The sequence below is a fragment of the Ictidomys tridecemlineatus genome, chromosome 6 (genome assembly GCF_052094955.1).
Source record: "Ictidomys tridecemlineatus isolate mIctTri1 chromosome 6, mIctTri1.hap1, whole genome shotgun sequence".
Lineage (NCBI taxonomy): Eukaryota > Metazoa > Chordata > Mammalia > Rodentia > Sciuridae > Ictidomys > Ictidomys tridecemlineatus.
This window is the reverse complement of record NC_135482.1, coordinates 174031040-174056798: the sequence shown is the minus strand read 5'-3', so window position 1 is coordinate 174056798 and position 25759 is coordinate 174031040. Positions and strand designations below refer to the sequence as shown.

The 25759-nt window shown below is 40.5% G+C and overlaps 1 protein-coding gene across 4 annotated transcripts in view; it reads left to right on the top strand.

Moving 5' to 3' along the window:
- Positions 1–25759, top strand: part of B3glct (beta 3-glucosyltransferase) — a 104966-nt gene that overhangs the window by 24480 nt on the left and 54727 nt on the right. For 3 of the 4 annotated variants that reach the window (XM_078016152.1, XM_078016150.1, XM_078016151.1), the window contains exons 3-6: positions 2016–2055; positions 8751–8860; positions 24785–24861; positions 25354–25465. In XM_078016152.1, the coding sequence (XP_077872278.1) occupies positions 2016–2055; positions 8751–8860; positions 24785–24861; positions 25354–25465 (339 nt within the window). The remainder of the gene's footprint in view (positions 1–2015; positions 2056–8750; positions 8861–24784; positions 24862–25353; positions 25466–25759) is intronic. The other variant, XM_078016153.1, reaches the window with a different exon arrangement.

Below are 25759 nucleotides of genomic sequence, written 5' to 3'. Positions count from 1 at the left end.
CACTGCATTCTGCTCTTTTTTTTTTTTTGTCTTTCAATGTGTTGTTAAAGGTGACTTCTGTTGTAGATGTTAGTTTTAGCTTACTCTCAAAATATGTTCATATCTAAAGGACGCCTCTGGGCAAGGCTGTGTGTGCATGGTGGTGTGAGGAAGGGGCATTACAGAGGGCTTGACTTTCATCCGGGTTTTGTGGCTAGTGACTTGGGCCCTGGAAAATTCCTTTATCTTCCTTATGATAAAGGATTGTCTTGTTGGTGAAAGGGCTGTGTTGGATTTAATCAGCTCCAGTGCTCTTTCTAGATGGTAACATTGGACCTTTCTGTGAGCCTTATCTGGCAGCCAAGTTTGTGGCCTTGCAAGGAGCTGACAGCTTTGGTTCAAGGGCAAACATAAGGTTAATGGTGGGAAGCAGTGATGCCCTGGAGCCAAGATCAGCGCCCCCAGCCCCCACAGCAGGTGGTTCTGATCAGGTGTGGCATTTAGGGGATTTTGTGCAGGGAGTCTATTATCACTAACTTAAGATCTAACCTGGCTTTGGCTCCCTACATTTAGAGATGTAGGTTAAACTCTCTGGGCTTTTCAAGTGGGTTCTTCCAAAAGCCTCTTTTATCAGGATTAAGTGACATTAGATCCTGAGATCTAACAAATAAGCACCTAACTGTGAATTCTTCCCTGGCTCAGTGGCATTTCTAGTCTTGAGACAAAGATAATAATTTTGTAAAATGCCATGTGCAGTTGTCATTCCCCTGTGTTTAGTTCTTCCTCCTCCCTGCCTATTGTCCCTGCCTCTTTGGCATTCTTAAAGGACACATTGCTTTGTGGCTGTATCTTGGCTTTTAAGCTGCTCCAGGTTTTGATGGTAGAGGCTCACAATCAATCCTTAGTGCAGTGTGTGAAGGAAATTGAGGGATATTTGCCACCATCCAGGTAATTACAGCATATGGCTGTTGAGAGTGGAAAGGGCGATTAAGAAGAAACACCTTTTCAATCTGTGGAGGAGATAACAGAAATGGCAGATTCAGCTGCTGATTCCTTGTACTTTGTCAAAGAATCTCTTGAGAGTTCCTCCTTGAATCGCATAGGGTCAGAACCAGGTATGTCCGTGGCAGCATCCAGATATCTGTGTCTGGAGATTGCCAGCTCCGAAGTTCCTCTTTTATACTTGTGACTGTGTGTGATACTATCTTAACAAAATACCTGAGACTGGTCATTTGTAAAGAACTAAGGTTTATTTCTTACAGTTCTGCAGGCTTTGAAGTCCAAGGTGGGGGCATCCAGTGAGGGCTTTTTTAAATAGAGTCATTCCATGGTGGAAGGCAGAAGGGCAAGAGAGCATGTGTGAGAGCAGAGGACTGAACCAGGATTTATAACAACTCACTCTTAATGACATGAACCCACTTGTGAGGGCTGAGCCCTAATCACTTGTTAAGGGTTCCATCTCTCAACACTGTTGCACTGAGGATGAAGTTTTCAGCATGTGCTTTTGGGGGAGCATATTCAAGCCATAGCCACTACCATCAGCTGACCTCCTCTGTTGCCCTGTGCAGGCCCCTAGGGCCTGCAGGAAGCAGAGAATGTGGTGGGAACCTTCCTGGTGACAGTAGGTCCAAACTCCCAAAGAGCACTTTTTTATGAGGAATACCCTGCCAGTAAGGGGACTGTCTCTAATCGGTTTGTGATGCTTTAGAGTTGAGAGTTGACAAGGTTTCTAAAATTAACTTTCAAAGAACATCATCCTACACAGGAGGAAAGAGCTTCAGCTCAATTAAGCGATTTGCCCAGGATCATGTAAGAGAAGCGCAGTTCTGATTCAGCGCTTCTGGGTGAGGCGGAAGTACTCCGTTGCTGCTTTCCCACCTTATGTTGTGGTCTTCTTTCTTTAGGAAAGTGTTTCCAAGCTTCTGTCTTCAAGTCTTCCCCCTAAGTGTTAAAATGTACCATACATATTTATCCATAGATTGCTAGCTCTTGTTATTCGATGAGATTTATCATTTTCTCTTTCATTTTAAACATAGGATTTGAAGAAAAGTGGGATATCAAGAAAAAATGGCATAGGTAAGTGATATTTTTAAACCTAAGAGTGTGTGTATTTAGGCATTTTTTTGTACATTATATTTCATAAAGTATATTTTTCTGTTTCTATTTATGGGATAAATTTTGTTGTTCAAATACTCTTTCCTATTATGCAGAGGTGGGGAGAACACTTTTCAGACTGGCATATTGGCATATGATAGGTGTTGGAGGTAACAATTAAAGTGTGAGATTTAATTCCCTCAGCCATCACTCACTGAGCTTTCATGAGGGTACAGCATCATGTCTGGTGGGTGCTGTGGGGGTGCAGAGCAGGACAAGACATAGTCTCTGTTCTTAGGGCTGTGTTAGTTCATTTTCTGTTGCTATAACAAATACCTGAGGATGAGTATTTATGGAGAAAAAATTTTTATATAGTTCATAGTTCTGGAGGCCGAAAGTCCAAGTACATGAGGTTCCATTTGTTCTGACTCTGGTGAGGGCCCCCCTGTTGGCTGCCTCAGATCATGACAGATGGCATCATGGCAGGGATGAGTGGGAGAGGCAAATGTCACATGGCAAGACAGAAAGCCAGAGAGATTCAGGAATCGGGCTCGTTCTTTTATAGCAGCTCATTCTCAGAGGAATTAACTGGGCCCTCAGGAGAGCTACATTGATCTCTTCTGAGGGCAGCACCCCAATGACCTAACCACCTCCCATGAGGCTCCACCTCTGAAAGCTCCCACCACTTCACAGCCCTGCCTCTCTGGGGACCAAGCCTCCAGATCATGAGCCTTTGAGGGACACATTCAAAAGATATCCACACCATAGCAGAGACTCGTACTTAGTGGGAAAAGAGGACCAGCTGTGGCCTTTGCTCATGCTGTGTTCTTAGAGCCGGGCTCCGTCCTTGACCGGTGGATGGCTGTGTGCCCTTTAGGGTCAGTTCAGTCACATCCTCAGACTCATCTGGGGGACTCTGGCCCAAAAGCTGCTCCTCCCTCCTTTGTGACACACCGCCCATCTGTCACAGCCCATCTACACGTTGTTGGTACTTCCTACCCCAGCATGTTGTAATCATCCTTAGGGATGCGACCATGAGTTAGTCACCTGTTAATGTCATCTCGTGTGTGGACAGAGGGCAAGGCTGCACCCCTGGAAGTTGGAGTGGGCCTGACCTCCAGGCATGTGAATTTTGTCCTTGTCCTTCATCCCAGAGTAGGCCATAGAGACCTGGAAGACAAACTTTGGATAACAGGGAGAGGGAACGCTCTCCTTTCTAGGCCTTTCCTTCCTAAGCCTGGATTCTGAGGATGCAGAAGAGCAGGAAGCTACTCCCTACCCCTTCACATGGAAGGGGAGGTGCATCTGGGGCCTATGGGGGCAAGGTTCAGGGTCTGTGGGCTCTGAGAGTAGCTGCATTTAAGGGACCATGTCTGTTCATTGTTTTTTCTTCTGTTACAACACCCGCTTTGGTTCAGCTGCTCCTTCCCACGAGGAGATTTCTCTCTGCTGCCCCCACTGGTGGTTTTGGATATTTGTAGGTTTATTTCATGGGAGCTGTTGGGTCTCCTCCTAGTGCTTGTGTTGAGAGACCTGAGTCCGCAACACGAGCTTGAAACTACCCAGGGGAAGTTACTTTGGACAAGTAAATTGACAATCTTACAACTGCAAACTGCAAGGCATGGTGATACCCAACTTGGTATCAGTTCATCTGAAAAAGACCCAGGGAGCTTCTTTCTCCCAAGTTTTCCTGTGCACCTATAGGAATAGGAGGCTACTAAAAAGCAATACTGTCATAGTCATGGTGTCATCAGAAAAGCCAGAGTGCCACAACTCTGGGCCCACAGTACTCAGAGCAGGTCACAGCCTTCACACACCAGTTGGTCATTTTTCCTCTTTTGGCTCACTGCCTAATCAGTCGACTCACTAGTGTGCAATTGCTCTTGCTAAGGAAGACACACTTGGAGTGGCTCTTCCTGTGTATGGGTATGTGTATCTGTATGCACGTTTACCCCTCAAGTTATAGATCATAAGGCTACTTGTTAGTCACCTTTTTCAGAAGAAACTGTATTGATTTCTCATCAGAAAAGCACCAGTATGATGAAATCCATTCTACGGGGTCATTTCTGAGTGCTTGGCCCCTCTCCAATGGGTGCTCAGCAACGGATGAAGTTGTTTCTCTTCCAGGCATCCTTTTTTAACTTTACCCTTGGCCCTGTTGCCTTTCCTGAATCTTCTCTGCAGCACACTGTTAGCTGCAGTATCTCCTTGGTCCTTTCCATATCCTTGACTAATTTCTTTATCTTCCCCTTCTTCTAGCCTCTCACATTGGTAGTCATTGTCAGGCTCTTAACATGCAACCCATTTATTACACATTGTTGGAGGAGAAATGATGGCAGTCTGTCACGAGTTGTGCCAGTGTTTGCTGAAGGCGAGTTGCAGTGAGTTCAGAGACGTGCTACCAAGATGCAAAGAAAATAGTGCAATCGTCTTATTCAGCTGTGTCCAGTGGGCAGTGGGAACCTGAGAGTCCAGCGGTTGAATGGCATCAACAGAGAAAACGGCTGCCCAGATAAACTCTGGGATCTGGACTTGGCCAGAATGTGATTTGGCTGAGGGAGGGACTAGGTTGTATGTCAGAAAATAGTTCTTGGTGCTGATGTGAAGAACTGCTGTGATTTAAGCATGTAAGTTGTTTTTAGCTGTAGCAGCCTGATTATTCCCTAGAGTGGGTTGGGACTGAAGAACATGTTAGTGATTTTTCTTTATTCATGAATGTCAGGTGTCCCCTTCCTCTTTAGCCTTGGCCCCAAAATATCTCCAACATGCATCCTATTTCTTAGCCAGTTCCAACTGTTGATATTTTCAGAGTCCCAAATTCAACTCTCTGTTCCAAGCCTTCACTGTTCTCTCTGCAGGGAAGGTCTCCCCCCATCCTTTCTTTTTGTGCCTGTCCCCAGGACATAGTGGCCTCCTTCCCTCCTATTGGCAGACCCTGCTGCCTGCAGCCACACTTAGCTCCTAAGACCCTAGCCAGTTTGAAGGCAGTTCATTTGCATTCCAAGCCTCATAGCACAGCATATAAGTCCTTCGTGATCTGGTGGGGCTGGGTCTGACTCTCTCTCTAACTTTATCACCCACAGTGCTTCTCATTCTTTTTTCAGAGGGGCTGCCAGATTCTCTGGGTAGGAACTCAGGAATGCTACAGAAGTAAGGCAGGCTGCCAGCTCTGTAATAACCCCTTGTCTTCATTCCCTAATGATCTGCTACCCTCTGTGTGTGAGACAGCAGAACACTGCAGCCTTTTGAAGGGAACGGTGGAAATCCCTCTTTCCAGGGTCGTTTCTTGACCCAGCCTCACCTGCTTCCCATGCATGCTCCCCTAGTACCCTGGGCTTAGCTGTGGCTTTCTACCTCCTGGTTTGGTTATCACAGCCTGACTTCTGAGCTATAGGCTCAGACATTTCATTGTTGTGACTGGGCTCATTCATCTGTGCATTCCAGAGCCTTGCACTTAGTGAGCACTTGGAAGATGGTTGCTGAATAAATGCATGTAGCATGCAAGATTGGAGTACATAAAAAGGAAGGGGTGAGGGTGGTTTCTTAGTAGTTGTGTTAAAAAATAAATGGCAGAAATTCACAGGCATGACTCAGATATATGAAAAGGGGAAGAATTTGCTTTTGTTCTTATAAGATCTCTTCCCTGCATGGAAGAACTGTGGTCTTTGTGAGAACAATGAGAAATTTGCTGAGCTGGTAGAAGCATCAAGAGTCAGTTACCATGGTGCAGGTAGGGTCAACTTTTTGACAGACAGATCTTCTATTCTTTTAAAGATTTTATTATGAAGCAATTTGAACACATGAAAAGGCATAAATACAGAGATACTGAATATCCATGTATCTTCCACTTAGATTAAGAAACACAGCACTACTGCTACAGCCAAAGCCTGTTAACCATTATCCTCATGCAGTGTTTATCATTCTCATATAATTTTTTATACTTTTACATGATATGAATGCCTACATATAATATAGATCCACTTTATGAGTATTTCTTGTTCTATATTTGCAAACTGTTGATTTATATAGTTATTCTTATGCAATTTGTTTTTTTTTCCCCCAGGATTATCTTTTTGGTATTCAGCCACAGTATTTGGATTGATACATATCATGCTAGTTAATTTTTACATGTGGCTACTTTATGTTCAGAGTGCTAGTTACTTTTTACTGCTATGTAGTATTCTGATTTATATATCTTGTTAGTGGATATTTGGGTTTCTTTCTTTCTTTCTTTCCTTTTATACAATGCCACTGTGAACACTCTTTTTATATGTCCTTGTATACACATGAGAGATTTTCAAGGATGATTAATAGGAGTGGAATTTCTGGGTCATGTGCATCTTCAACCTTATTAAATATTGAAAAAAATTATCCCCTGAAGCTCCATTCTTATAAAAATAAATCTTTATCACTTCTATTTTGATATGCCACCTTATATTAATGTTTTAGATATAGTGGATGGAAGATAACATTTCAGTTGAAATGTAAAACACCCCTTTAAGCTTTATCCATGTGTTTGGTGCACAGAGCCAAGAAGTCGATTTAAAGCAGATGGAATGGTTATGTTTACCTAAACTCCTAAAGGGAAGGAATTAGGTCATATTCAGTAGGTTGTTCAGCATTTCCTTTTAAATTTTTTATTGAGTTTTAACCAAGGAACATTTCAGATTATTTTTAGGAACTAGGTGGCTCTCTGCGGAGCTGTCTGTTGTCTGAATATTTGAGTGAGTGAAGAAATGAATGGAACTATAGAACCAAACATAAGAACAAAAAGACACAGTGGAATACAATTAAAACCAAATTGGGCCTGGTGGTGACACACATCCCTGTAATCCCAGCTACGTAGGAGGCTGAGGCAGGAGGATCGTGAGTTCAAAGTCAGGCTCAGCAACTTAGTGAGGCTTTAAGCAACTCAGCGAGGCCCTCTTTCTATTAAAATATAAAAAAGGGCCAGAATTGTGGCTTGGTGGCTAAGCATCCCTGGGTTCAATCCATGGTCCAAAACAAAACAAACAAAACAAAACAACAAATTAGTGTCCTTGAATGGAGGTGTTAAGGAGACAGGCTTGTGGTGGGAAGAAGGTCCCTGTATTGGTCTGCTATGCATGTGGCTGGAGGTCACAGTATATGTGACATCTTCTTTCTGCCCACACCCTTGTATGGTGGCAGGGTGATGCCACTGTGGCTGTTTCTATCTATTCCCGTATTATGAGTTCAGAACCTCAGCGGCCCAATGTGCTTCTTAAGTATGTGGCTTGAACATCTGCCTCTAGTGGCAGGACCTCTGGGAATTGCCCCCGCTAGGTGGGCATGACATCCTAGGGTTTTGCTTGCTATTATAAAAGACTGGACCCTCTTAAAGTGGGCCCTCGAGGGCTGGCAGATGCTGCTGGGGTGTGGTCATAAGTGGGCTTTTGTGTGGCACTTTGGCCAATGCCTGCGGTTGTTCATGTTTTGTAGCCGTCTTCCTGGGGAGAACCTCTAATCTGGATAAATTCCTTGTGATGTATGGTAGGGATGATTGAGGCATTTATTTGCAAATACTTGTGAACTCATGGGACATATGTATTCACTGTTAAGTGTCACTGTAAAGGGCTCCAGAACATTCTCAAAATGGCTTAGTAGTGGTTCATTAGGGCTATGTTCTACTTTAGGTATGAACTATCTTCCATAGGCCCCTGTGTTAGACTTGGTCCCCAGACTCTGGTGCCACTGGGAGGTGGTGGGACCTTTGAGAGGTGGAGAAGGAAGGTAGGTTATTGGAGGCATGTCCTTCAAGGGGATAGTCTCTCTTTGTTTCCTGGATGTCATGATGTACTGTGCCACCAGAGGTCCAGAGCAACAGGGGCAAGTGGCCATGGGCTGAAGTTTTCAAAACTATGAGCCCAAATAAATCCTTCCTCCTGTAAGTTTATTATCTCAGGTGTTTTGTCACCGAAACAGAAAGATAACGTAGACTATATAACAGAGTGTCCCAGAATGGGTGGCTTAATCAGATATCTATCATCTCCCAATTCTGGAGGCTGCAAGTCCAAGACCAAGGTGTTGACGGGGCTGGTTTCCTCTGCGGGCTCTGAGGAAGAGTCTGTCCCAGGCCTCTCTCCCTGGATTGTGGATGGTCATCTTCTCCACATGTTTTCACACCATTTGTCTCCACATGTCACCTCAGTGTCCATATTTTCACTTTTTATAAGGACCCTGATCCTCTTGGACCTCATTTAACTTGATTGCTTCTGTAAAGGTTCAATGCCATAAGGTCACATTCTGGGTACTGAGGGTGAGAACTTCAACCCATGACAATAGCAGCACAGCGAGGGAGTATGTGATTGTGGGATTTTCAGTCACTAGGGAAGTGGTTATTCTAGTCACTTTCGAACTTTGGCACATTCTTTTTGACAGATGCAGGAGCACATTCTCCATTTGTTACCACAGCTTTGGTCTAGTACAGTGAGCTTATTTACTTGCTAACTTCTAGGAAGTTCATTTCGGAAACCAGTTTAAAAGCTTTGTCTCTGAAATTTTATATAAATAGATTTCCCCTGCTGAGAGTTCATTGCCTGAAGGATTATTTTGTAGTTGATGCTGGGTTCCCCCCCGCCCCCCCTTTACTTATTTTCAAGTTTATTTCAAACATTGTTTTAAAATACCTGAAAATTTTTTTTTTTTTTTGGTTCTAGGCTTAAAAGAAATTATATTTGTCATCCAGAGCCAAAGTTATTCTTTTCATGCAAAGAAAGCAGAGCAATTGAAAAAGATCATCTTAAAAGAGGCTGCAAATCTTACACAGGTATGTGGAGATGGTTTGGAGTGTCTGTAATTATGTATTTCTTCATATATTTTATGTTTTCCCAAACACCAAATCAATTTTATTTAGATGAGAGTAACTCATCTGACTCATTTGGCTTATTTAATATTGTCTCTTTGTTGTTGAAAATGCTCTTCTTCATTCCTAATGCTCAAAGCATCATATACTAAATTATTGTGCATGTGTGTGTGTATATAATATTTATATATGTATTTAACCTAGAATTATACAATCGTGTAGGGCTTTGTATGGCTTTGCCATGAAGTCTGATAAAACAAAGTAGAAGAAATGACTTTTTAAAGGCAGGACTTAAAATAGAGATAATTAATATTCAGAATTTTGGTAACAAGTTCTAAAGGCAATTTTCATGTTGAAATAACATTTTCATTAATCTTAGTGTGGTGCTCTCTCTGTGAGCCTCTTAATCTGTTTTTTAATTGGATGTCATTAATTGAACTTTGATTTGATTTATAATGTAATATCCCAGAAGGATTATGGAGAGGAAAATCTACACATACAGGTACATTTTAATGACATTTAAAATAGACATGAGCTGAATCTAAAGTTGCTATGAATAATGGTGAGGTTTGACACAAAGGAAGATCTACTTTCTTGTTCAGGAGTCCCCTTTTATTTGTGGGAATGTGTTCCAAGACCCCCAGTGGATGCCTGAAACTGCAAATAGTACCAAATTACATACTATGTTTTCCCAATACATACATATTTAGGATGAAGTTTAGTTTGTAAATTAGGCACAGTAAGAGATTAACAACAAAAACTAACAATAAAATAGAATGATTACAGCAATGCACTGTAATAATATTGTCAGCACCACTGTTGTTTTAAATTGTGCACTATTTTGAGTAGTATGATAAAATCTTGGGCTTTTTTGCTTAGTCCTTCCCAGGGCATGAACCATCTCTTTGTTCAGTGTGTCCTTGCTATATATGCTACCTGCTCACCAGTCACTTAATAGTTATAAGTAAAATAAGGGTTACTTGGACACAAATACTATAATTCCACAGCAGTCAGTCTGATAACTAAGTTGACTGTTGTGACTAGTGGGTGGGTAGCATATAAAGCAAGGATACACTGGACAAAGCGATGATTTATGTCCTAGGAAGGACTCAGGAAGACAGCCCAAGATTTCATCATACTACTCAAAACGGTGCACAATTTAAAACTTCAGGAATTGGTTTTTTTTTTTAAATGGAGTTTTTCATGTAACATTTTAATATTGTGGTTTATCTCCAGTAATTTAGATCATAGTTAAAGGGGGATTCATGTATTGCTGTATATGTGCTTTCTTCTTTAACCAAGTGAAAAAAAACTTCCTTCAGGGCCTTTGCACCAGATTGCTATGGTGCTTCAAGACAGTATATTTGTCTGTATTCAAATGCTATTTCTTGGTTTTCTTAGGAAATAACTTTTTTGCCAAGAGATATACATGTTTGACGGATTGCTTTCTTCTCTTGGTGGGGGCCGGAAAATAAAGGATCAGAAATATCAATGGAGTTAAGCATCCTTAACAATATTTGAGACAAAGACATTGCTGAGAGTAAAGTTTACTGTATCTTGTCTTTAAATGATTGACATAAACTTCCAAAACCTCCTAGCATCCCTACAAGAGCAAGCTCTCTAGGTTGCCCCATTTGGAACATTATAATTTCTCAGGGAGAGAAAAGAATTACATGCTTTTGACAGATTATTGTTTTTGGTAATCAGAGATTAGATGAGCCTCATAGGTTTAAAGTTCATCTTTGTCCAGAAACTTAACTTTTAATTTTTTTTTTTTTAAACTGGGTCTTCCTGATCTCATGAGAGGGGCAGACACACAGTAATCTTGATTAGCTAAGTTCCATCTGTTCTAGTGGGGGCACTAGTGGGGGGGCCAAATGCAGGCTGCTGCAAAGAGAGGAGCACAGTATTCTCAATAGTCCTTCCGTTGTGTCCAGACAAACATGAACTGGATTTAGCTTAACTGGACCTTGGCCACTAACCTAAATTATGTGACCACAATTACACAATATTGGCAGGTCAGTACACAGTTAGGCATTACTTACTCATATATGAATTAAGGGTACCCTCTTTCCTGTGTGCCTGCCTGTTCCCTACTCCCAGAAATGCCTTCCATCTTGCAGAGAAAGACTCGTGTGTGGATTATGTGTCATCCCCATGTATTTAACCCACAGGAGTAACTTTTGCCATTAATGTGGATAATAACATTCTTTGCCAACAAAATCTAGTTGGTTGAATTTACCCCCATACTTTCTCTGCTATTTGTCTACTCTTATTTTTCTTCTTCTTTTGTGTAGATGAGTACACATCATTGACTCTCCTACCTTTCCTCTTTACTCACCTGGGAAGCTTAGTTTACAGGGCACCTTGGAGCAGAACAATGTTCCTGAGACTTGGTCTGCAGTGGGGATAAGGCATGAGAGTACTTTTTGTTGGGAAGTAATAGAAATTATATAAAAAATTATACAAAGGAAATTCTTTTTTTTTTCTCATTAGGGCAAAAGAGACTTGGGAGGGTCATTCTAGGGGCTGGATGTGCCTACCCTTCTTTGGAGGCTCTGCAAAAAGTAGGGCCTAGAGGTGCAAGATTGCTGGATGATTAAAACTGACCATAGACCCTGTGGGAGGGTGGTTATGGTTCTCATTGAAACAGAACATGACAAATTTTTATTTAGGAATGAAAAATGTGTGTTGGCTGGAGCTTCTTGGTGTCTCTCAGTGTTTTATTTTGTTAGTTTTTTGGTACTGGGGATTGAACCCAGGGCCTCGTGCATGCTAAATACATGCTCTACCACTGAGCTTTATTACCAGCCCTTTCCAGGAGTTTTGAGGCAGGATGGCAGGCAGCTGAGAGGGATTAGATCCAGCCCAGTGGAGGAAGCCTTCCGTGTTTCTTCCCCTTTGCCTGGATAATTATACCAAAGCTTATGGACTGATGTTTCTGCCCCTGGATCCCAGCATTGTCTCCTGTCACTCAATTCTTTGAGCTTTACTTCCCAGCAATTTCAAACTTCTTCTGCTCACCTTGTTGTGCCTCTGTGGCTCTGCAGGAGTTGAGCTTATCTTTCTCCATATCCCCAGGAGGCCTTTCTGTGTCCCTTCCTGACCCTCCCTTGCAAAGCACTTTCTCTGTGGTCCCGCTTCTGTATCTTGTACAAATTCTATTGTGTACTTTTCACTTTGTATTATTGCTTGTTACCATTTCGTCTTTCCTAAAAATTTTGAGAGCAGAGAAAAGAATGTGTCTTATTAAGTTTTTGATTTCTCAGAACCAAGCACAGTGTCTGTGTACTTAGCCTGAGTTTTCGGTGAATGTTAATTGAATTGCATCCTGAAATTCATTATCTCTTCTTTCCCAGAGCTGCTTTCTTTTCTATTGTAATAGGAGTTCCTTTTCACTTCTCTTCCAGACAGCATAGATACCTTTGGTCATGCGCAGGCACACACACACACACACACACACGCACCCAGATGTACACACACACACGCACACATGCATGCACACACATTGCATTAAGTCACAGGTTCTCTGAAGACAGACGCTTCTTTGGATCTCTTCACAGCACTTTAGACGAAGGAAGTATCCAATATGTGGTAGTCAAATTGCAAAAAATTCCCTTGACTTTTTTAACATAGACAACATAAAAATGGTTTAAGGAAGGTAGAAGATTTACTTCCCCTCCCAAACAGCCTAGTCAGTGGTCAGGCTGGGGTAGGAGGCTCTACTCCAGGTTTCTTGCTCCAAGTTTCTTGTCCTTTTCCACCCTGCAATGTGTGGAGGACAAGTATGAGGACCTTGAAGTTATATGTGTCCCTTTTCCTTATGTACCACTGTCCCGAACATAATCAGGTAGGCATACCAAGGCTGGAAATGCAGTGTCTGGTTCAGTGGCCTTGAGTCCAGCCAGGACTCAGGGGGTCTAACCGTTAATAGGAAGATGGTAGGATGGGTCCTGGGGAACAAACTGATGTCTCTGCTAAATTTAGGATTTTGTTTGCACTTCAAGGACTCGCCTAGTCTGTAGAAGGATTTATCTATGCATATCTCATCATTCAGTATTTACAGATTTACTATGGGCAAAGTACTGGGAAGATGAAGATCAGGAAGATAAAGTCCAAGAGAGGAGACAGGCCCATCAGCAGGCAATCTTACAGCAACGTGGGAGTGCTGTGATGGAAGGGTGCATAAAAGAGGGGTCCCCATCATGGCTGGGAGGGGAAGTGGGCAGCTAAAGAGGAGACACAGGGCTTAAGGAGGGACTTGTGAGAGCCAAGTCCTGCATATCAGGCTCCAGTTAGGTTGAGGTCAGGGATGGGAGAGGAGGCCAGCAGGTAGGACAGCCAGGTGAGAGGTGTGGAATGTGAGGGCCTGCCATTCTGAGAGGGTATCAGGTGGGATTCAGCCATGTGGGAAGACAGCCTGGGAAGGGAGATGGAGACATGGTCACAAGGAACTGTGTGTACCCTGGAGAGCCAGGCCTTACTCAGGGCTTCTTAGGGGGCACCACTGGCATTTTGAGAACCATCCCTTAGATGCGTGAGATGTTTGGTGTCTCTGGCTCCTGGCATCCTCCAGTTACTGTTACAGCTAGAGTGACCCCTGGTTGAAGCTTCCTGCTAGAGAGGACCGTCGGGAGTAAAGACCTGGTTGGATATGCGTCTTAAGCCCAGCCTCTGTTAACTGTGGGAGGATGGCGGTAGGAGAGCCAAGACCAGGGTAGGGGCTTCGCTCTGAGGCCGTCAGATTAGCCTGGGGCAGGGCTGCTCAGGTGCATGGCTCATGCTGCTGGGCCCTCACCGTGGCCAGTGGGGAAGCACTGGATCTGCACAGGGGGTGATATGGAGGTTTATGGGCCAGATGGTAGGATTTAGGCATGGGCTAGAGGAGAAGGAAGGATTGCTTCCAGCTAGGACTCAGGTGAGGTAGTGCCACTAGGTGAGGCCGAGGATGGCTCTTTGCAGGTTCAGCAGGGGAAGCTGACTGCGTGTTTACAGAGGTCACATCCTCAATGGTATTGTCAGTGGCCAGAGGCTGGGTATTTGTTTGAAGCTCATAAAAAAGGCTTGGCCAGGAGCTGGTGAACTTGAGCTTTATAAAGCAGCACATAGGGCTGGGATCTGGAAGCTGGAAGGGCAGTGGACCCTAAGGAAGACGGGTGTCTAGGGGCCAGGTAGATCAAGGGCAGCCCTCTAGGAAGGCTGAGGGGTGGACAGAGAGGTGCAGAGAGAAGGGTGAAATGTGATGCAGGGAACCCCAGGTTCATTCTTTCAAATAGTGTCCAGTCCTGTGATGTTCTCCAGAGAGGCCTCTTAGGGCATCTCAAGCTGCCCATCTTACAGGGCTTTCTCCTGGGACTCCTGCCTGTGCACTTACCTCAGGAAGCATCACAAACCAGTGTGTTGTAGCTGGCTCATGATACTGTCATTATTATCTCCATTCTAATCTTTAATTGTGGTTCAAAAGCACCTATCACAAAATCAAACCCTTAAGTGTGCAGTTTGGTAGCGTCAAGTACATTCAGGTTGGCAACCCATCTTCAGAACTTTTCATCCTGCCACACTGAGGCTCTGAACCCATCAAACAACAACTGCCCATTTCTCTTTCCCACAGCCCTTGACCACCACCATTCTACTTCCTGTCTCTGTGAGTTTGGATACTCTGGGTCCTTCACATGATGGAGCCATACAGTATTTGCCCTTTAGTAATGGGTTTATTTCACTTAATATTGTCTTCAAGGCTCACTTGTGTTATAATGAATGTCTAAATATCCTTTTTAAAAAATGTCCAATATTATTATTTTATTTTGACAGACTATGCTGTTGCTGGTAACCCCAGCGTACCATAATGGAAAATTTTATCTTCTGACACCTGGTTTCTGGGGTGCCCTTTGACATTTTTCAAGGACTCCTTCATGGTTAACTTGATACTGTGCATCTGTCTTGCCTTCAGACAGCAAACTGCCTTCATATTTCCCATGGCACCTAGTAGAATGTCAAACGTACAGTGTTAGAAACTGTATTTACATGGATGCATTTTTCTCAGCTCTCAAAACTCAGGAAAAACTTCATTCCTCAAAGTATTTTTCTTATACTTTATTTGATGCTTCTACTCAGTTTTGGTATGCGTGCACTATATTGTCTTTTATTTATACTTACACTTTGCAGCTTGGACAACCTGTTGAGTTAGGGCACTTAGAGGGCCACTAGGTGGCGATATTGATATTACTTTTAAAGATGTGTAATTAAGTATTATCATTAAGCGACCCCCTCCAACATTTAATTTTTGTGATAGTAAACAGTCTTTACTAAAGGGATAAGAAACCCTCCCTCTAATTACAAGATAGTCTGTTGTTATTTCAAAATTCTTTGCTTGCATGGAAGTTAGCTATGAGTCCTGAAGGAGTTATCACAAATTTGAGCGCTGGGATTTAATTCATTCAAAACATGCTGAGTATACTGTCAAGGCCTAGGTAGTTTCATATTTGGATCAAGTCTTTAGGAAGTTAAAATGGCCAGCAAGATTTTAAAATTTGAAACTATACTTGATACTCCATCATTTTTTTCTCTTTGTAGAGATTTTTATCATGTGATGAAAAGTCTAGTTTTCTAGTCTAGTAGCTCAGTGGTAGAGTGCTTGCCTTGCATGTGTGAGACACTGGGTCTGATCCTAAGTACCACATAAAAAATAAACAAATAAAATAAAGGCATTCTGTCCGGACACAACTACAATTTTTTTAAAATTCTAGTTTATTCCACGAATAGCATTTTAGAGATCTAAAAATTGTTGACAGTTAACATAGGACAAGAAGACAATTCTGGGGGGCAATGATGATATGTCCTGCCCTGGAACTGCATGAAGATAGAGAAACAATATCAACTTGTGAGAAATAAATGCTAAAATGCATAGGTTGGTGGGGGGGCGTACAGTGTCATCTTAAAGAGACAGAATGGCCCCTAATTGAGGTTTAACTGGGACCTTTTACAAGAAATTGATATGCTCTTGAGAAAGAATTGACAGCCCAGTCTGCTGTGGAAGCTGGGATAAGGGAAATCTAAGAAGCAGATTCTATCTCTTCCAGGGAGGACCACAGGGTGTGGCAGTGTGCGCTGTACTAATGTGTGAGATGTATGGGGCCCTCCTGTCACAGGGTCCTGAATTAGGAAGCCTTCAGATTGCAAATTTTGGTTTCTCCATAGATTTTCCCATTGTGAGCATTCACAAATGTTGCTGGGTGAGGGAGGGAAATCAGTAGTTAATTTTAACCATTTGCATATTTATTTGATAGCTCAAAATATCTATGCCTCCCACAATACCAGATGTCTAGAACTGCTGTTTATTTATTCATTACTCCTGTCAGGTTGCACTTGACTAGAAAGTCTGCCAAAAAATTAAGGTGCAAAAATTTAATGGATTCTGTGATTATGCATCTGCTTCTAGATATTCTCTTTGCTTTGGCAAGTCATTACCTGTGCCTGTTTTGCCTGAAGGTGCTAAAATGCAGTCTTATTATAAACACAAACATTTTTCATCATTATAATGGGAACAAAAAAGACCAAAAAAACAAAAAACAAAACCCCAAAAACAGGAGCCTAAACTAACATTCTATCTGAAATTTAATCTGTATTTTTTGTTGTTACAAGAGGGGTGAAACTTTTCCTCATTTTCTGAGATAGTTTGGGTCCTTATGGGTTGTCATTCCCATCTCCAGTTTTGAAGCTTGTAATGCAGTATATAGTCTCTTGAAATTTACATGTTACATGTTTTTGTAATTTTTTCTAGTCATTAAGTCAGCAGACTTTATTGACTATTATTCTACATGGAGAAGGCTGTTCTAGATAGCTGTGGTACAAAGGCTTAAAAAGGAATTTAGAAAGGATATTTCAGTTATGTGAATTACTTATAAGATGGTACATTTTTCATACCATAAGTGAGGTTTTCTTACATGGAAATTAGAAGTACAGAATAAGTGTACTAACATATTTAATCAATAATTGGTAATTGAGCATTGGTAGTTGTATTAGGCACTTTTGTCTATAGTAAAAGAACACCTGTAGATAATACACAGGGTCCTTGGGAATTCTGACACATATCTGAAGCCATTTAAGAAGTGTAACATTTTGTAAAAATATGAGTTGATATCATGCTAATTGTGCATGTGAAGCCAGAAAGGATAAAGAGAAGACTTTGGTGAAATCAAAGAAAAGGAAAAATTAGAATATAGTTCTGGAAGGTGAAGACCTGAGTTGCTGTGGAGGTCAACTTTTGGGATGCCAATGGAGACTGGAGTTTGTGCAGGCACCACTTGCCTGGTTTCACATGCATAATTCACATGATACTAACTCACGTCTTGACACAGTGGTGTACCTCTTGGCTTCAAATAGATATCACAATTGTCGAGAGCCTCATGGATTGTCTTCTCAGGTCTTTTTACTATAAAATTTTTGCAGACTCTGCATGCACAAAGTATGTGTTTGGAGCACTAGTGATCCTTTTAGTTTACCATGAAGGAAAAAGAAGGTTGAGAAGATGGGGTGTGTGGCTGATGAATAGGGGGTTCCCAAATGCAAGTCTTCAGATAGAGGAAGAGAGATTTTGAAGAAGTGCCATTTTTTCCCTGAGTTCTTTTTTTTTTAAAATTTTATTTTTTTTCTTTTTAAAATTTTTGTTCTAATTATTTATACATGACAGTAGAATGCATTTTGACACATTCCACATAAATGGAGTATAACTTCTCATTCTTCTGGTTCCTGAGTTCTTCCCCCCCCCCTCCATTACAGATGACAGGGTAATGTGAAATTTTAAAGATTGATCATTTTAAGAGATGCACAGTCAAAAAGCAAATTGGAGGTGAAATCTGTCAGCAGAGTTTGTGGGACACTCTTCTAATAAGTCAGGCCCTTGGATTGATTTTGTTTTAAATGTCTATTATGTGAACAGCATCTGTGTGCCAATTATGATTTGACTTCTATGTTTTGAGTGTAACAGAATCCTTCCTGAAGGGATGTTTAGGTGTCAGCTCTTATTTTTTGTTACTTGAAATGGGAGAAAACAGCTCAGTCTTGGGGGACGACTCTTTGGAGTGTCTTGAATTTTCGTTAGGGTGGAAAGAAAGGCTGTCATCTGCGACTCTTTAGTTTTTCCTTCTTATCCTACACTGAAATAACCTTTCCTAGAGCTTCAGAAGTATATGAATCACCTGCCTAAAATTATCAAAACCCATTATTGTACTCCAAAGGAATTTCCCAATAAGATTAAATTGGGAATAATAAAGGGAAGAAAATGAAGGGCTTATTTGTGTTGTTTTGGGTAGGCACTAGTAAAACAGCGATCCAGGCACCCTTTGAAGAGTCTGAAATGGGAACTTTGACCTTAGCACAAGTTGAAGGTCATGTGTGGTCAGGGAATTGCGTGGGACAGGGAGGTAAGGCCCTGCAGAATGAGGAGTTAGAGGCAGAGGACAGAGTGTGGAATTAAGGTAGGACTGGGGAAATGGGCAGAACCATGGATACATTATGTTTCTGTTTTTTTTTTTTTAAATTTTTATTTTAGTTGTAGATGGACACAATGCCTTTGTTTTATTTATTTATCTTTTTATGTGGTGCTGAAGATTGAACCCAGGACCTCAAATATCCTAGGCAAGCATGCTACCATGTGCTCCAGCTCCAGCTCTATATTTCTGTTTTTTTAAGGCAATTTGCCAAAAACATAAAATAATTCCAAAAGTGGGAGATGATTAAAAGTTTATTTGCGGGGCGGGGGCGGGGGGCAGGGGGCCGAGGGAAGGCAGGGAATGAGGAACAAATATTAGATGACCTGTTCAACTTTAGGACAAATGGAGCTAACATAGCTGCTTAGAAACCTCTCCATTCTCCCTACCCCTAAGTATATAACTTTTGAAGGGAACAGACATTTCTAATTTTGTTGCCTTCTATTGCAAGGAGACTCTAATCCTTATTTAAAATCTGGCAGAATCTCAACCTTACAAATAAATTATACTTTTTTTGCGTGTTCGCAGGAAAGTTTTGGAAATCACCATGTTCTGGAGTGAGTTCATCAAGCCTTGGCTCATTAGATCTAAAAAAAACCGAAAACCTAATTTCCATAAAATAAGCCAGGAGAGCTGGCAAAACCTTTAATAGATTAGTGTGAAGAAGCTTGAGAAAGGTGGGCTGGTGCTTTCTATTTTTAGAAATTTGCTTTATTGGAGACAGTGTGAAGTACTTCATTAAAAGGTTAGCTTTGAGAATCATGTATGTGATTTATGGCCTCATCTTTTTGAGGCTATCATTAAACTTTCCTTTTGAGATGAAAGCAATTGAATGTTTAATTACTTACTAAAAGTCCTTTGTAGGGAGGTACAAATTGTCAGGTGTTACGTAGTCATATTCATAGTTTTTTTTTTTTATTAAACTGGATACTTTATTGCTGTTGAATAAGAATTTATTCCTGTATTCACTTAATAAATATCTGTCAAACATTCACTTTATGAAAGGGCATGGGCAGGATGCCCCAGGAGCAAACAGATTGTTTTTACACATTCTTTCACTAAAATAACACTGTTGCTTTTCACATATACAACTGGCATTCTTAGAAGCATCTTCTGTACATGTGTCTTTACCTAGTATACTCTGTGCAGCACAGGAAATAGAACATTGCAACTCAAGGTAGGTTTGCCCAGCAATGATGACATCTTTGTGCTATTTGAAAGACCATGTTATGAACTCATGAGTCTATTTTGGCTGCCCAGTCTTTGAACCCCTTCCTTATCCTGGAGACTCCTCTTGTGACTCTGGAGGGAGCCAGAGCTTGACTACTAAGGGGGCAAAGGCCAGATGTTGTCTCCCTGAGTGCATAGCGGGGAGGCCCTGCGATGGGTCGGCATGGTCAGTTGGATGTTATCAAGCGGGGTTTTGAATCTGGAGCTAGGGTCCCAAAGAAGAAGGTCACTTTAGAACTCTCTTTGGTGGTGACATAGGGGCTAGTGGTGACAGTGGGGTCAAGTTAAGAGCCAGAGCATGCAAGTGTATAGAGGAGACAGGTGCTTCATGCAGGTGCAGATGGGACCTTGAGTGTGATGTCCAGCAGAGGTGGCCTCCCCAGGCTGTGGGTCACTGTAGATGGCCACACCCTGTGCCAGGTGCTGGACCTGGCACTTGCCTTCCCTCCAGGATTCCCATTCTCATCAGGGGAACAGGCCGTTCCAGCAGCTGCATTGCTGCTTAAATCCCTGCAGACTTGAGAACACAGGCGAGCACACCTCCACCCCTGCCTCGAAAGGCAAGGGTTTATGGCATTTGAACTAAGCCTTGAAAGAGTTAAGAGTCTGCAAGAGTCCTCCGGAAGGCAGCTGTGAGAACTCCCATGGATGGAGGCCGTGAACCAGGGGTCTCACCGAATGTGAGTGAGTGCATGAAAGGAAGGAGGATGAGCTCTTTGGAGAGTCTGAGGAGCTGGGGAAGAATCTAGTTTATGGAGCTGGAGTTGGGAGTGGAGACAGAGTTGGAAAGTGGAGTCAGAATCAAAGCCGACTTTTATTGATTCTCATCAGCATCATTTTTATTTCATGCTCACATTGTTGCCCTGTTGTCTGCTGTTTCCAAGCATGAGCTCATTTAACTGTGAGTGACTGTTATTCTTCCCGATTTGCAGCGAGGAAGCTGAGACATAGATTAAGTGATTTTCCCATGCTCACATCACTCCTGTGTGGTGGAGCCAGGCCAGCATCTGTTCTGATGGGCTCCAAAGCCTCTTCTCTGCACTGCTGGTGGGGCTGGAATCACCCGCACAGCAGATCAGCCTAGCAGATGTGTGGAAGTGATTTCTTTGTCGGTCAGTAAACTGTGACCTTTCATCCTATCCCTTTACCTGGCTTTATGTCTTTATGGCATTTGTCCCTGACATTTTTCTGGTAGATTTATTTACTTACTATTTGTCTCCTTCGTTAGAACATGAGATCCAGGAGGACAGGGACTCTGTTTTTATCACAACTGTTCACTTTGTCCCTAGAACAATGTCGGCCACATAGTAGCTGCTCAACAAATATTGTAAAACAGTAGGAGTCTTCACACCATTACCATGTGCGAAGTGTTTGGCCGGTACTAACTTATTTGATTTTGTTATCTCATTAGAAATTGAGATAGAGCCACAGCTGGGTTAAGGAACTTCTTCAACATCACAAGCCTAGAAAAAAAATAAAAGCTAGGATTCAGATGCAAGTACTTAATCTTCAGAAATCAGGTCCTTAAATGCTAAGCTTTACTGCTTTTCTGAGAGAATGAATGATTAGTTAAGACAGATTTATATAAGCCATAAAATGTACTTAGTAATGTATTTCAAAGTAAATAGTCTGTCAAGTAAAATTTATAAATAAAGATGCCATATTTTTCTTTTTAGGAAAGGACAATCAATGAGTAAGACAGGGGTCTGGAAAAAGCAAAATAGTACATATATTTTTAAATGTAGACTCAGATTCCTGGAAAGTGTATTATTATAGCATCACTTATAATCTAAGACCATAAATGGACCATAAATGAATACTGGATTTTAATGGCTAGTAAATCTGTCTCCAGTATGTTCCAAACAGCATTTTACACATCCCTTATCTTCATAAGATGTACTTACCTCTTATGGAAGAAACTGTAATAATAAACAGATGTTAATTTTCATCATAATTTATTTGTTAGTTTTAAAAGCTCAGTTCAGTGCCTCAGAACTATATGATAGTTGGAATTTGTAATTATAGTTTAACTGGAATCAGTCTTGAAATAGAATTCAGTCTTTTAGAACCTCTGCCTAATACTTAACAAATGTATTGGCTTTTGCTTTCTAATTTAGCATTCAGTCTGAACGAGACAATCCATACATCCATATTCTTCTAAGCATAGAGGTTAGATTAAGTTAAGTCCAAATTGCAAATACTAGGAAATTGTCTCCTGACCAAAGGAGAGATAAACAGCTAAATCATTGAATTCTTTCCAGACACAGGCAAAAGTGTTTCAAAGTCAGTTGTACCAAATAATTAAAGTTATCTATGATATTTTAAATATTCATGTTTTAATCCATTTTCAAACATTGACTTTTTCATTCCTGCAATCAACATTTCATTTGCTTTCCCTTTTCTGTCACCTGCTCACATTTTATCATTTAATTTCTAGCCCTTTCATGCTTGCAACGGTTAGGACATTTTCTCATTATGGGTGGAATTTTGCATCACCTTTTAGATTTGAAATAGTAGCAAGGTCTGGTGCTTAGGCATCATTTAGATTGATATCAGATGATTGCTGCAAACAGGAGTGCCTTTACCATCTTCCAAACAGCTCCCGATAATGTGCATAGAACATTTTCTTACTCTTCCCTTGATTTTTTTTTCATTTGAAAATCTCTTCATCCCTATCCAATGACTTATTGAAAACACTTGCTTTGAAGCTTAAAGTGTTGCAAGATGGTGGCATAGCACTTTTATAGGAGGTCTCAATCATATAGAACATCTGTGACTTTAACTCCAAATGGTAAGAAGATCCGATCATCTGATAGATTTAATTGTGACCTTTTTGATTTTTTATCTCAGAGGCAGTAATACATCTCCATATGTGTGTGTGTGTGTGTGTGTGTGTGTGTGTGTGTGTGTGTGTGTATGAGAAGAATAAAAGTTCTTGGGCCTTTTGAGGATTAGTAGATTAACATTTATTTATACTTAAGACGACTATGGCTTACTCTATGGTAAATCAAAATTAGGATTCTGAGTGTGAAGGTGGAACCTACTTTGTGTTTTGGAGTGCTCACACACCTTTGGAGTCTATTCTCGACAAGTGTGCAAGTTTTTGAAGTGTTTCTATTTGGAGATACAAGGAGAAGAACCTCAGTGGCCCTTGTTGTGGTCACAAATAGAAGCCTTTATGAAATCCATTGTACACTTTAGTGAATAAAAGGTAACAAAGCCAGGGATGATTTTGATCCACTAATAATCCACAGGGGTTATTTCATTCTAGGATTTGACTCCTTTGTTCTGAAGAAACCATTGTGGCATTTTTATTGTGGTGGGGGAAGTTATTTATAAACCTATCTCCTGGTGTCCCTCAGGAAAGCAGCCTTGCAGTGGAAGAGGGAAGCCAGTTAATATCTGAGTTAATATTTGTTAATATTATACATGTCCTATAAGTAGGATGTGCATACGTGTTTGGAAGTCACATTTTGAGTTGCATTTATTTTTCCTCAATTTTTAAAGAAAATTAACTATATTGTAACTCCCAAAGGACTCTTAAAATGTATATCTCATCATTCTATCATCTTGATACAAATATTTTCATTTTCTCATTCCCTTAGTTCCTGTTCATATATGAATTTGTTTTAATGTTGAAATCGTGTCTATTTTTTCCCATTTAACATAAAGATATTTCCACTGTTAAAAAGTTTTCATCATAATTTTGGTTCCTACTTTGTAACTCATTAGCACTTATCTTTATGTAAAACTTTAAAAAGTACTTGCTAAATTTCTTTTCTTGTCTAGTTCACATTAGCATCCACTCATCATTATTTCAATTTTATGCAAATAGTAATCTCATTAGTTTCTTTACACATGAATGTTTGCTCTTATATAATCCTTCATGAATGTGTGTGTGTGTGTGTGTGTGTGTGTGTACACACACACATATATATAGCAAGTTTTAAAAGACAATGAAAATTACTGCATAATTCAGAAGTGACAGTAGGAAAGGCCTGAATTATTTATCTTGTACTCTCTTGGGTAAATGCTAATTTATCCTTTAAGTTTGCTTTTTTCTAATGTGCCATGTTGTTTGCCTGATTTAATTTGATTACTATTTTTACATTTCATATTTGTACTTTAAAGTTGAAATAAATACTACATAAATGAAAGCAATGAGGTTTATTTGATATTTGATTCCAGTGATTTATGATAAAAACTATCTTTAAGTAATAAAATATATATAAACTTGAAGATTGATGTGGAAACCACATTGGTGCACTAACTAAATATTTAAGATTTATTCTTAAATTATGTCTGTGTTGATGGTTACCTGGAACATAATCTTATAACTAGTATAAACACAGGATATAATAAGTTTGTTGGAAGAGGAGGTGTAGTCATATCAGATATGAAGACTTGGCTTTTGTAATGACTTGAAACATAGTGAATAGTGCTTTCCTTTTCAAAGCGAACACCCATATCCTTAAAACATTACTCTCTGTACATATGTATGCGTATTTATTTCTATAAACCACAAACACAGTTGTGCCTTATTTCTGAATCTTAGTTCCTTCTATATTTATAAATTTGAAGATTCCAACATTATGTTATCCCTTTTTTTGCTTAAGTAATTAAGGAGTATAGGTGTAGTATTCAGGCCCAACTTTTCATTTCTGTGGTGCTTTAAAGCACTTTTAAATGTTATTTTTAAATTGCTTTAAACAAATAGTTGTTTTTTTTTTTAACATGAAATAGATTAGATATTGTATCCTCTTGTTTAGCCACAGGGTTTTACTTAACCCATTTTACATATCTTGTGTATAAACAAAAAACTGAGTTATCCTGATTGCTTCCCCTGGGCTCTTGCCTTCTAGTTACCTTTGCAAATCTGCCATTTTCCAGTTAGTACTGAGTGTCCCTGAAGACCCTCCTTGTGTTTCTTGAGCACTGTCGGGTGTCTGGGTGGTTGTTTAGATTCATCCGAGATACTTCACTTGCAGTAGTTTCTGAAGAAAACCAGAAAGAAGAGAACATTGTGAAGAGTAACCTGTTGGGTGTCTAGATGTACTTGTATCTTATGCTTTTGGGCAGGGGAACTTGTCAGTTGCATTTTTTTTTTTTTGAACACTGTGGTCAAGAATCTGATCAGTTGTATTTATTTTCTTTGTTCCTGTGTTTTTAGGAGCTGCCTACAGTCCTCCTTCTTCATGAGCTGGCTAAGCAGGAAGGAGCATGGACCATACTCCCCCTGTTACCGCAGTAGGTGCATTTAACGCCAACATGTCAATTACTGACATTTCAACCTGACCACTTTTGTGCTCCCTGGTTTTCTTATTAAGAAGGTGTTTTTCCTCAGTCAACAAGTGAAGTAAATTTGAGTTTTATTTTTTATGATTACCATATTAAACAGATTTCTTGATTGGTTCTTATTCATACATAGCTTTTAATTTTAAATGTGCTTTATTCTTAAAAGATTGAATGCTTCAAGCTGATATTTGAAAATTATTTTTCTTGTGAACTGGTGTTGTTATGGAGATAATTAACTTTAAGAACTCTTGCTGCTTTGTAGACCATTGGTATATGGCTTTACTATAAGTCGAAACTCTAGACGTTGAAGAACAGTTGAGAGGAAAAACCTTCTATTGTCGACGGTTCTATTTGAACTTCATCCATTCCTTACCTACCAGTTTTAAGTCTTACTATAAACTCATTTTACACAGATGATGACTGTAACTTATTTCTTTTTGTTAGCTTTTCTGGAACATATAGCCGCAATTCATCATGGATTTTCTTCTGTGAAGAGGAGACAAGGATAGAGATTCCCAAACTCTTAGAAACACTCAGACGATACGATCCATCTAAGGTGAGTACAACTTCAGTGCTGGTATGTATACTTTCCAGCTAATGCTTCAGAGAAAAAGTTTAATTTCGATTAAGAGGCGTTAGAATAAAGACAATTAATAATTGTAATAAGTTCTAATAAAGACAATTTAAAGTGAAAAGGAATGAAGGAATAGGTGAATATCTGGAAGCTATGTTAAAAAAATTCTCTGGGAGGCTTATGGGTTATGGAGAGATGGAATGTAGAGTGAGCATCCCCAATGAAAAAAATCCCCAATGAAAAAAATCTATTTATATGTGCTAAAAATTTCAGAGT